The sequence below is a fragment of the Mesoplodon mirus genome, assembly GCF_964341445.2.
Source record: "Mesoplodon mirus genome assembly, chromosome: X".
NCBI classification, from domain to species: Eukaryota; Metazoa; Chordata; class Mammalia; order Artiodactyla; family Ziphiidae; genus Mesoplodon; species Mesoplodon mirus.
The window spans coordinates 95,383,624-95,396,813 of record NC_138981.1 but is presented as its reverse complement, the minus strand read 5'-3'; the positions used below and the strand labels follow the sequence as shown (position 1 = coordinate 95,396,813).

Genomic DNA, 13,190 nt, shown 5'->3' with positions numbered 1-13,190 from the left:
TCAAAGAGGCATTTGGACAGCTTAAATGCCATGTTTGCAATAGCCAAAGCAGGTAGTCCCATCTTTCCATGGCCCTGACCCAGGACCACAGCTATGGTGCATCTTTCCAAACAAGCCTCTACCATCATATACTAGGCCAGGGTTTCTCAGCTTCAGCCCTGTTGACTCTTGGGGACAGATAATTTCTTGTTGTAGGGAGCTGTCCTGTGCATTGTAGGATATTTAGCAGCACCCCTGGCCTCTATCCACTATAAGCCAGTAGCATCAACCCCAGTTGTGACAACCAAAAATGTCTCCAGACACAGCCAGAGTTACTTGTGGAGCAAAATGGCCCCTGGTAGAGAACCAATGCATTCAGCCAATTGGGAAAGGAGGCCTTGTAGTAGGCCTTGAGGATTGAGAATTCTGAACATATAGAAAGAATTTTCAAGACTAGCCTCTCACTTGAGACCTCATGGATGAAGTGCATCTCCTCGCTAGCGCCCAGGTAGAACAGGAGCACTCACCTGCAAGCCTGATTCTTTTGCCATTTGAATAGAAACTTGGGCTTTCAGAATTTTGAGCCTGTGGGAACCTAACCTTCAGGCAACATTAGGTGGTCTTAACAGGCCACAGGGCTCTAGAATCAAGAGAGACCAAGCTTCCAAGCCTGGCTCTGCCACTTCTGAGCTGTGTTATGTTCAGCAAGTTATCTAACCTCTCTGAGATTCCTTCAACTTCATCTCCTTTAAAATAGTATAATGGTATTACCTATTTCATAGGGTTATGGTATGGATTAAATTCACTAATCCATCTCAGTCACCTAAAACAGTGCTTGGTCACAGTCAATATTCAAGAAATGCTAACTGCATAACATCACTATCATTATGGTTATTATTTTTGTTAATCTATTAACTCTAGAACAGAAATCAGTATTAGGCATTAAGGCGGAATCAGCTGAGACCTCAGCCAGGTGCAGTGATTTCTGATATGCTTTGGTGATCTCGCTTCAAGAGGACACCACCTGGCTCTGAGGAGTGTGACATGTAAGGAGGCTCCGTTGTGTTTCCAAACGCAATGCTCCAAAAATTTATTCTAGAAAATACATGAGAAAAGAAAAAGATTTGTGGTAAGGTGATTCAAATTTGGGTAAAAGAAGCCTGCCTCTTTAAATAGCTAGGGCAGTTATTAAATAGAGCATCTGGAGACTGCTTAACTGCCTGGTATGGCATGGTTGTGTCAGATTCTTGACCCAACGCATTGGAAATGGACAGCTAACCCTTGGGGGCTGAGGCTTTGCTATCTGCAGGGCAGTGAAAATGTTACTGTGATCCCAGTGCCAATGGCTCAAGTGCTAGGCATCTTCTGTCTACATCCTCTTCATTACCCTCTTCCCCCACAAGAGCCTGATGGATACAAGTAACCCGTACTTCAAATGAATTATAGATGGAAAATGTTAATGCAAAATTGATTTCCAAAGTCTTCCTTTGTTCTAGCAATGGCTGAAAGCTGTCAGAGCTAGGGATCTTGTCACTGTAAATCAGGCAGGGACCCAGTCGCCCCCTCCCCCAGTCATACTAGCTAATCAGTTCAATTGCAAACTCTAGCTTGTTCTCAGCAAAATTCTGACTTGAAAAGGAAATGAGAAGAGGGAGCACTCAGTCTTCGGGACCAAGGCAGAGTTATGTGGAATCCAGGGTCCATGTGCTAGGGCTATCTCCTTGCCCAGGGGTGGGTAGCAGCTCAAGGGACCCATTGCTCATTAATCCCTTCCTTCCATGACATTGGCCAGGTGATTATGAAATCACACTAGGCTCTTGGAAAAGACGTGAAGAACTGGGGAATGGTAGAAACGTCACAGTGTCAAGTCAGAAGAAGCCTCCCAGTAATTGTGGGAGGCTTTGAAAACTGGGGCAGTAGTGATCCTTAGAAAAATATGCCGGTAAGCTATCAACCAACCCAGCGGAGGTGCTAGTGATGAGAAAAGGAAAGAAAATGCTGATTTCATTCAGTTTCTCGGGAATGTGTTATTCACTGTCTGGGTGAGTCCCTGCATGACTATTTCCCAAACTGGCATGATCCCAGTGACCTTGAAAAACATTTATTTTGTTATTGTTGTTGCCTCTCTCTTTCAGAACGGGAATGTGCTTTGCAGCCGAGTCAGATGTCCAAGCCTTCATTGCCTCTCTCCAGTGCATATTCCTCATCTTTGCTGCCCTCGCTGCCCAGGTAAACCAGTTCGCCTCTTTCTTTCCTGGCTCTCCCTCTTCCACCAACCCACCCCTTTTCCCTAATTCCTCAGAAGGGGAAACCTCCAGACAGGAATAACAATAGGACACTTTCAGGCAGTGCGTGCACTGGCCTCTAAATACTGTTTATAGCCCAAGTGGGCTATTCAAGGCTGTAATAAGTTATTGGGTACCCAGTAACAGATTTTCATTAGGCTTTTAATCATTTGAAGGTGGATGTCAACTGGGGGAAGGGAATTGTGGCCCAGAGATTTTTCTTCCATAAGCAGCCTCTTCCTGCTGTGGGCAGCAGACACCAGGGGAGGTGTAGCATGGCGGCACGTGTCCTACACAATTAGTGCTGGAATTGCATTTGAGCATAGCTTCTAACTGATGAGGGGCTATTCAAAAAATCAAAGGAGCTGAACCAGTGGGGTTTATGACAGTATAAAGCTGCCTGCCTGCTCCAGACTGTACAGTTATTATGTATACATTGTTCAGAGCAAGGCTAAGGGGAAGGCAGGCAGAGACTTTTTCCCAAGGCCATTAGGACGTCTACCTTCATGGTTTGTGGCTAGGGTGTTTGAGGCAGGGGCTGTCTCAGTGACACTTTGTTCACGTCTGGGGCCTGGCTCCCACACCAGAGGCATGCAAGCACGGAATGATTCAGAGAACGCCCATGGGCCTGACAGCAGCCCTAGGTAAGTGATCATCTTGCCATATAGGTATTAGAAGCTTCGTAGTCCTGTGAGTTGATTCTCTTTCCCTTGAGGACAGAGTTGGGGTCCATGGGTGGACTTTGAGGGGGTTAGCAAACCTTTTAAAACTGTTTGCAGTTTTTGGTGTAACAATGTATGTGTGTAAATTCCTTTAGAGAAGATCCATAGCTTTATTGGTATTCCTAAAGGGGTGTTCATGACCCTAAAAACATGAAGAACCACTAGCCTCTGGCATAAATGGTGCTTTTTAAAAGTAGTGAGGAACTTCCCGAACTTACAAGAAAGAAACCAAAAGTGTCAGGGCAAAAATGCTAGAAATGAGGCTAGGAGTGAGGTTCAGTGACAACTCGGTTAACTGAAATGTTACAGGAATGGAGATTTTGTTGAACAGAGAAGAAACCCCCAAGCCCTTTTTGTCACCACCTTTATAACGTATACTTTCTTACATTGGTAAATACACTCTGATTCTTCGGGATTCTTTCCCAGATGGCAAAAGATCATGCCATGTCACAGGTTTATCATTCTGAGTATTGGTGACCATAGTATCTGCTTCAAGATATGAGAGACTGACTTGGCATATCATCAACCTACAAGTTGTTCTTTGAAATAAAATAAATCCCTCAATGAAGTTTACCGTTCTTGTGTGTGTTTATTTGCTTCTTCTATTTAAACTGGATTACAAGGGTGTAGTATGGGAGGATTCTTTCTTTTTTTTCATCTGGCAGGTTGCCTGTCAAATAGCCTTATAAAAGCTGCTTATCCCAGAAGTCTCTAAAAGTGGTCTAATGTCATAGGAATTGATCTAAATGGCTGTGCAGAAATTGTTCTTTCCTGGGAAGGAGGTTGGGGCAGGGCCCAGACACAGAGCATAGGGTGGAAGCGCACATAGTGGAAGATGGCTGTCATCTACCCCAGCTGCGTAACAGGAAGCAATTACTGAGAAAAACGGAAAGTGTAAGCTAGCAGTTCTTTTGAGAGAAAAAGAAAGTATTAAAAGAATTGAGGTCATACGTCCTAGAAAAGATAAAATGGAAAGAAATGAACACCATTATCTTTAAGACTTTAAAAGCCCATTTTATGGAGTATAGAAACCAGCTGTTCATTTCCTTTGCCTTCTTGTTCTTGCAGGTCACTTCCTTGTGAGTTCATTTTTCTTGTTAACTGTAACCTTTAACAGTTCTTTCTGTGGGTAGTGATACTGAAGTTCCCTAATCCTTATATGCAAAAATGTCTTTATTTTGCCCTCATGTTTTTAAAATATTTATTTATTTATTTAGGCTGTGCTGGGTCTTAGTTGCGGCACACGGGATCTTTAGTTGCAGCAGGCAGGATCTTTTTTTTTTAGTTGTGGCATGCAGACTTCTTAGTTGTGGCATGTGAACTCTTAGTTATGGCATGCATATGGGATCTAGTTCCCCGATCAGGGATTGAACCTGGGCCCCCTGAATTGGGAGTGCAGAGTCTTAACCACTGGACCGCCAGGGAAGTCCCTTGCCCTCATTTTTGAATGATAATTTGGCTGGGTATAAAATTATAGGTGCATGTTTATTTTCCCTCAGCACTTTGAAGATATTAATAAATGGTTTCTTGACTTCCTTTGTTTGTGGATAAGAAGTCTGCTCTTTGATTATAGTTCTTTCATAGGTACTCTGTCTTCTTCTTCTTCTAGCTTTTAAGATATTCTGTTTTCTTTGATGCACACAATGAGGTGTTTTGATGTATGATTTGTTTTTATTTAGCCTGCTCAGCACATGATTTTTTTTTCAGCCAAAGGACTCAAATTTCTCTTCAATTTTAAGTCATTATTTTTGTGAAAATTACCTCTCCTTCTCTCTTTTTGTTCATTCTTAATCTTGTCTTTGGTATATGTCATTGCAGCTCATTTAATTTACACTCTGAGTCTCTTAATGTCTCCTTTATTTTTCCCCCAATGATATATTGGAATACTCCCTAGAATGATATATTACTTCAACTCTGTCCTCCAATTCATGAATTCTTTCTCCAGCTTTTTCATGCCTACTATATAGACTATCTGTTGGGTTTTATTTGTTGTTTTATTTTTAATAACTGTATTTTCCCCAATAACTGTGTTTTGAATTATTGATATATAAAAATCTACAAATTGCCATTTTATAAAACCCCTGTTATTGTTTCTTGGGGTCTTATTCTCTTATTTATTTCTTTAAGGTATTTAAATATTTATTTAAAGTCCATTTCTGATTGTTCAAATATCCATTTTTTTTTGAGCTGTGAACTCTCACTTTCATTGGGTTTCTTGATAGCTTTTCTTAGTTCCAGATTTCCCCTTGTTTTCTAAAATTTTTGTTTAAAAACTCATCATCCGTGGGGTTTTTCTCTTGCATAAGTCCCTCCTTTCTTGTGGTAGCAGTTTCAGGCCTTATAGTTCACTTAGCACTAAACCAGGTCATAAGTTGGTGTCCCAACTTGGGCTTCCTCATATCTAGATGGTCTGTTTCTATCTCTGTTTTCTTATGCAGGGCTAGTCCCTGATAATGATCTTGGATTGGGACCTCAGCTGCAGCTGCCCATCTTGGACAATCTGTCCATGTGAGGGAGCCATCTTGGGTGGGCAGAGCTATGTCAGCCCCTGTTTACATGTGAGGAGTGTGACTCTAGTCCCCAGCTTTACATAGGAAGCCATTTATAGGCCATAGTTCTTACTCAGCTGTCTGAATATAACTGTCTATATCTGGTCCCAGCTGCCAGTGGACCATATCACTTTGGCCCCCATTTATTGCTGTACTTTTGCCTGTGTTTTATTTCATAGAGAGTTTACTTTTGTTTCTGAGGATGATTTTGCAGTTTTGCAGTTTTATCTATTTATTTATTTATTTATGTTTACTTTTATATTTTGTCTCTCACTCTTCTTTGTTCAGAAAATAGCAGGGCGTTTTCTCATGTGCTCTCTATGCCATATGGAACTGGAATGCAAACCAGCTATTTTTTTTTCTGTTGAAGATAAAACAAGAATAAACAGGTTTAAACCATAGCAGAGAAGAATGGAGTTTGATAAAAGAAAGAACTTTGGGACACAGTGGTTGTTAAATCCTAGAATAAATGACTAAGGAGAACTTTAGTCTCTTTACTGCATATTTCTGGAAATAAAAAGCTACCCACGCATTTGAGAGAGTTGGCACAGTTTTGCTTTGAGACAGGGCGATGGATGTGATGAGTCCTCTGTATTCCTTCCACCCCAATGATTATTAGACGTGAGGAAACTCATGCCTTCAGGGCCACAGGAATGTTTGGTCAAAGGAAGGGGCTCTAGTTTTCTGTCTTAAGCCAATGGAAGGCACTGTGATGAAAACGTCTTCACTGAAAAATAGAATATTTAAAGCCAAGATGATGAACAAGTTCTATATCAAAAAGGGAAAACAAACAAGGAAGGCATATATGCAAGGTTTTACATACTATCCTACAGCAGTAGCAACTTCAGGGAGTGTTTACTGGGTAGTGATGGACTTTGTGGGAAGGGTCTACCTGCCATGCCTAGAGCCCATCTTCCATTGGCCGGAGACTTCACCCCCTATCTGTTTCTGTGTGTCCCTGGACTCTTGCTTTCTAAACTTCTTACCCCCTGAAATTTCCAAGGTTCTCACCTGCATTTGAGGTTGTCTCCTGTAGCTCCTGCTGACCCGTGGAAATCAGAGTATGCAGACTGCTTTTCCAGAATTACGAGAGAAATCGATACCGATTCCCATGAAGAGCAAGTGAAAACTTTTTCTCCAGCACTTCCCCAGGCCTCCATGGCAGAGATCAAGTCTTGGTCACATACCACAGGGCTCTACTGGGTCCAGAGGCTGGTGCTACGTGGAAGGTAGAACATTCATAATGAAAAGTTCAAGACTGCACAGGAGTGATAAAGGTCATTAAATTCATCCCAGTCTCTAAGCAGGAGTCTCTGTTGTCCCTGATGAAAGATTTGTAGGAATGGAATTCCATATCTTCTCTTTTGGGGGAGTTGAGTGGTAAAGGGGGAAGGGGGAGAGAAAGAATATGACTTGCTTCCTTCTGTTCTTTATGTATAATTTTTATCACCAAAAGACGACTTTTATAGTGACCAGGAGCCTAAATCATGATATTATCTAACAGTTTTCTTTCTTTTTTAAAAATTTATTTTCTTATTTTATTTATTTTTGGCTGTGTTGGGTCTTCGTTGCTGCACGCGGGCTTTCTCTAGCTGCGGTGAGCGGGGGGCTACTCTTCGTTGCAGTGCGCGGGCTTTTCATTGCGGTGGCTTCTCTTGTTGCGGAGCATGGGCTGTAGGCCGTGGGCTTCAGTAGTTGTGCCTCGCGGGCTCTGTAGTTGCGGCACGTGGGCTTTAGAGCACAGGCTCAGTAGTTGTGGCACACGGGCTTAGTTGCTCCGTGGCACGTGGGATCTCCCTGGACCAGGAATTGAACCTGTGTACCCTGCATCGGCAGGCAGATTCTTATCCACTGTGCCACCAGGGAAGCCCCACTAACAGTTTTCTGAAATGGCCATTCCATTAAGAATTTGCTATTCAGAATGAATAAACTTGGGTTCCATTAGAGGTATTCCAACATTCCCAGGTCATTAAAGAGCTGTTATAAATTTGCCAAAATATCTGATTTGATCTCTTACCAGAGACCTAATCCAGTGTTTCCTTTTCAGCTAAGTATGAAGAGGTTTAGTTCTATGATATGGTTTTAAGAGAGAGAGTGACAGTGTGTTTTTGCCAAGAGAGGCACTCCTCACCCCAGTCTTTCACATTCCAGGTTATTTCCAGGTAAGGAAATAACCTTTCCACAGATGCACTACAGTCTGTGTGCTCCTGTAAGGAGATGCTGGAAGCTCTATGCCATTTCTCTCTCAACAGGAGTTGGGTAGTGAGCTAGCTAGTGAATACAGTCATTTCTGCTATAATGCGATATGTGCTTTTCTGAAAATCCTCCCATTCTGCAAAGCTGTACACTGAAAAATAACAAGCTTAAGGAAAAAAACAGGATTGGAGCAAACAACTCTAAACTTATGCAACTTTGTAACTAGAGTACTAATAAAACAACTGTACTAATAAAATACTAGCGTGGTTTAAAAAGTCACCTTAGATTTCTAATAAAGAATGTTACAGTCAGTAGAGACTTCATCCTTTAAAATGGTGACTTTAGCTTGAAGGAAAGGGTATAAGGAAAGGTTGAGGCCACTGAGTTATAGAGACAAGAGAAAAATGCACAAGATCAGAAAGAATCACGTGATAAGCATTTAGAAGACCAAGCATACAGCCAAACTGAGCCAAGAGGGAGAATGTGAGGTGAACAGGAATAGGACAGAGTACTGTGTTCCTTCACGGTTCGCTGATTTCAGTTGTGTTAGTGTACTTCGCATTCAGTTGCTGTCACTTGATGGTACAAAATATGAATTTGCTAAGGAAAATTATGTATGAACCAATGCAATTTCTGTTTTATACCAACATCTTTCTCTTATCTAGCACTCACATATGAACAAATTTGGATTACACAAATCTATACTATAGCAGAAACAGACTACATAAGATAGGAGGTAGCTATATGCCATTTGGCCTTGGACAGTTTAGAGTGAGGGCTGCATGGCACTCAGACACTCTGAATCTGTTTTTTGGTCTGTAATCGCTGGCCTGTCTGCACATTGTGTTCCAGTACATTTATATAAAAAGGGAGTCTAGTTTTAGGACTATGTCTGTCTCCATGTCTGTGACTTCCAGTGTTTTAGGAATCAGGTAGACAGGGCTTTTTTGCTCCCTCCAGTTGTTTGTTTTTTTAAGGGCAAAGTTAAAGGGGGAGATTTATCTATTTTTAGTTGTGGTAAAGTACACATAACATAAAATTTATGATTTTAAAGTGTACAATTCAGTGGCATTAAGAGCATTCATGGGCTTCCCTGGTGGCGCAGTGGTTGAGAGTCCGCCTGCCGATGCAGGGGACATGGGTTCGTGCCCCGGTCCGGGAAGATCCCACATGCTGCGGAGTGGCTGGGCCCGTGAGCCATGGCTGCTGAGCCTGCGTGTCTGGAGCCTGTGCTCTGCAACGGGAGAGGCCACGGCAGTGAGAGGCCCGCGTACCGCAAAAAAAAAAAAAAAAAAAAAAAACCATTCACAATATTACTGCAATCATCACCACTAGCCTAGTTCCTGAAATTTTTTTACCACCCCAAAACGAAACCCTGTGCCCGTTAAATAGTCATTCCCCATTACCTGTCCTGCTCCAGCCCCCTGGCGACCACTAATTTGCTTTCTGTTTCTATGGATTTTACTATTCTGGACATTTCATGTAAATGAAACCATAAAATATGTAGTCTTTTGCATCTGGCTTCTTTCACTTAGCATAATGTTTTTAAGATTTATCCATGTTGTAGCACGTATTAGTAATTTATTCCTTTTTATGATTGAATAATATTTCATTGTATGGATATACCACATTTTGTTTATCCATCATTGATGGGCATTTGAGTTGTTTCCACCTTCTGGCTACTGTGAATAGTGCTATGAACATTCATGTACAAGTTTTTGTGGGACATATGTTTTAGATTATTTTGGGTATATACCTAGGAGTGGAACTTCTGAGTCATATGGAAATTCTATGTTTAACTTACTGAGGAACCTCTCCCAAATTTTAAAGCTATCCCATCTTCTTTTGATTCATCTCTTTGAGTATCTGCTGCCATCCTCATGGTTGCTGCTGATTGCTGCTGTTGCCATCATCCATGTCTAATCACCATTGTGCTCTGCTCGTTCCTTTTGCTCTTTTCTGAATTCTGCATTCACTTGCCTCCTGGGTTTGATTGAAAAAGATCAATTCCTTTTACATAATAACAGCTAATTAGCATATTATTTTCCCTTTTTTGTAAGGGAACTACAAAAGCCGTAGTATACAAGATGATTGATCAAGGGTCATTTCTTTGCCTGCAAAAGATTGGTATTTATTTATTTATTTATTTATTTGGCTGTGCCACATGGTTTGAGTGATCTTAGTTCCCTGACCAGGGATTGAACCCAGGCCCTTGGCAGTGAGAGCGCAGAGTCCTAACCACTGGACTGCCAGGGAATTCCCAAAAGATTGGTATATTTATAAAAACTCTTTCTGGGTCTAGAGCTATCCAAAAGCCTGAGGATTCTGGAATGTTGGTCTCTGGATAGCAGAGGTTTTACTTTATTATTATTATTATCACCGTTAGCATTCTTGTACTGATTACTGAGAGGTGGCCACACAGATGTTCACTGTTGATGGGTAGATCCTCCATGTCTATACTGACTGCCGTCTTACCTCTTAGACCTCTTTCACTATCTTCCATGGTTTATTTCCATTGTTTTCCTCATACACTTGGTCTTTGAACGCTGCAGAGTATAAAGGGTTAAAACTTCTCCAAGAAAGTGGCATCCCACTTGCCTTCTGCCAGGTGAGGTGATTTTTATCTCTGGTACACCCTGGGGATTTAGTTCCTTTTTGAAAAAGAATGTGATTTCCTGTTAGCATTCTAGAAGCCCTTATGCCATACAAGAACAAGACATTTAGGAAAACTATGGCTTTCTGTCATGGTAGAGCAGAACTCTTCTATTTCTTTCAATGGACGTTAATCAGAGCTGGCCCCATGTAAAGGTGAAGAAGGTGGCACATCACTGAGGGATACTGAAAAGCCCCATTTGTCCCAAATAAATCTCCCACGTGCTTGCTATATTTAAGAAACCTCCACCACTACAATCATTCTTCTGGGTTAAGACATTGTTTCCCAAAGTTTGCTGCAAGGAACACAATTTTATGGGACAATTAATAGGGTTAACTAGAGAAAACATTTATGTGGTCAAATAAACGAGGGTTTCTGGATTAGAGAAAGTTAGACTGGTTTATTTTAATGCAGGACTTCTCAAAGCCTTTAGTATGTTAATATGCACTCTGAATATATAAGTGAGTGTATGGGATGAAATATTTTCCAAACTTATTCAGCCATGGGACCTGGTTTTTGTAGAGTACTTATTAGCAGGATTAGTGTTCTTTAGTATATGTTTTAGGAAGTCTTGGATTATGCCATTCAATTTCTAAAAGTTGTTTATATTACGGCAATAAGCTATTGGTAAATACAGTATCTTAGTTTGGAGAAGTTCATTAGAGTAGCAAGCCGTTTTAGAACAAGACCCTAAATTAATATTGCTTAAACTTTAGTGTGCTTAAAGGGATTTAATAAAATGCAGACTCCCGGGCCCTACACTAAAAATTCTGATTCATTTGGGCTGTAGTGGGTATTCTGCATTTTAAACAAGCGCCTCAAGTAATTCTGTTGCACTTGGATGGGGGACGGGTCACTATGGTAACAGGGCCCAGGGGAGATCTTGAGGTGAGAGCATTGCCTGCATAGAGCAATCCTGGGCAAGATCCTGGGCAAGGCCCTGTGCATCTGCAGAGAGCTGGGGGCAACTTGACAACATTGTTTCTCTGATAATGGGGAGCACAGGCACCCCCAGAAACATACTTTGCCTATGTGACACTCCTCCAGGACCAACCCCACGGTAACATGTACTCACTGTTCCCTCTGGCTGGTCTCCCTGCTTTCCCAGAGCTCCCACCCAGAGCCTTTCTCGTCTGCCATCGTCCACATTCAGAGCCCCTGGCTGTCAGGTCCAGAAAGAAGGACCCTCCGTGGGGAGCTCACCCCTCTACCCCACCCACTGTCCGTGACTTGTTGTTGGCGAGAAATGAATGGCATTTCTCGGAATTAGCCCAGGAATTTCTGTTGATAAACAAATGAAACTCTCAAAGGGAAAAGCAATCAACATAGTTTGAAATAAAATCAGTGTTTTCAGCTTAGTCTGTTTTCAACTTAGTTTGAAATAAGAGTCACATCTAGGGTATTTTAAGGAAAGGATTAGTAAAATGTCCTTTAGTGAGCTTTCTTCCTGGTTGTAGGGGTGATCCAGAAACCAGGGCCTGCCTTCTGAGTAAGCAGAGCAGGAGATGATTACCTTAGTTTCCCGTGACCTGTCCAGCCAGCATAGTGTCAGGCTCCCCTTCTCCCACCCCACCCTACTTCCCTGCCAGGTTGCCTGATACCTGAAATGCTATTAAAATCTTACAGCTTCATCTTTTGAATTCAGACTTTGATTCTTGATGAATTCATCTATCTTTGGAGGTGATAACTCTTATTAATCATTTTTAATGTAACTAGCACACAGGATCTAGAAAGCAGAATCTGATGGTAGTGAATGGGGGGTGAGTGGGGGAAGATCCTGAGGCCACTAACCTGGGTACCTGGAAGAGTTATGCAGGGGCAGGGGCGGGGTGGGGGGTAGGGGTGAAGGAGGAGCCTCTCTGTAATATCAAGGATAAGTTCTGTATTCGTGGCAGAAGACACAGTGGTTTCTAGGATGAGTTGCTAACTCTCTCAAGTTTTTCACTTTGGGGTTCTTAACTTAAAACCAATATGTTTCAGAAGTAACCAAATATCCTTGCTATCTGTTGTCTAGAGCCAAAGGGTTTCACTTCAGGGTTTTGGATGCAAAATAACTATAGCCCAGAAGATTTACCAGATTATTTGCAGCCACTAAGATAAATAGCAGTCTTTATTAGACTGATTTTCCTCTGATTTTTGTATCTAGATTTTTTACACTGTCAGCTATTCCCTAAAAGTGATTTTAGAAACTGGCAGATTGGGGGTGACAGTTATTAAAATCTGTTCCAAAACCTACCTCCTCACAGGACTCCATTTCTTTGGCCATAAATTAGTCTGTTTTAGAGATATCTTGATGTGTTGTCTTTTGTCTTTGCCACATACACGTTAAGACCCAGAGAGTGGGAAGTGGTCCAGCAATAGATATGTGACTGCTGAGACAGGGTTTTTTTTTTTCTGTTTTTTTTTAGGGCTGTACTCCCTGAATTGGAGAGAGTCTATGAAGTATATGTACTGTATCTTTAAAGAAAGGGATAAATCAAAGTTGTCTGCAGGAGGGGGAGGAAGAAGGTTGGTTGGATTTTTTTTTAATTGGGGAGAAAAGGAAAGACCTCAAACTTGGGAGTAGAGGTTACTTTTAAAACAGAGAGATAAGGTGAGTGTCCCTGCAAGCTCCATTTTCTTTCCTTTAGCAAATTCATGCAGCTTTGAATTCTTCACATTCACAAGATCCTGCCTTCAGGGATCTAAGGCCAAACCAGAGTCCACGCTCACCACCCTACCTTTTATAGGCGGTATTCCTTTAGTATTTCAATAGGAGGGAAATGGGGGTTAGGGTTAGAGAACAAGACGGGCAGGGAAATGGGGC

The 13,190-nt window shown here is 41.8% G+C and overlaps 1 protein-coding gene across 8 annotated transcripts in view; it reads left to right on the top strand.

The window, feature by feature from the left end:
- CHRDL1 (chordin like 1) overlaps nucleotides 1-13,190 on the top strand; it is a gene marked incomplete at its 3' end in the record, with an annotated part of 115,723 nt that overhangs the window by 26,352 nt on the left and 76,181 nt on the right. For all 8 annotated transcript variants that reach the window (XM_082609111.1, XM_082609109.1, XM_082609110.1 and 5 more), the window contains exon 4: nucleotides 2,115-2,208. In XM_082609111.1, coding sequence (XP_082465237.1) covers nucleotides 2,115-2,208 — 94 coding nt within the window. The remainder of the gene's footprint in view (nucleotides 1-2,114; nucleotides 2,209-13,190) is intronic.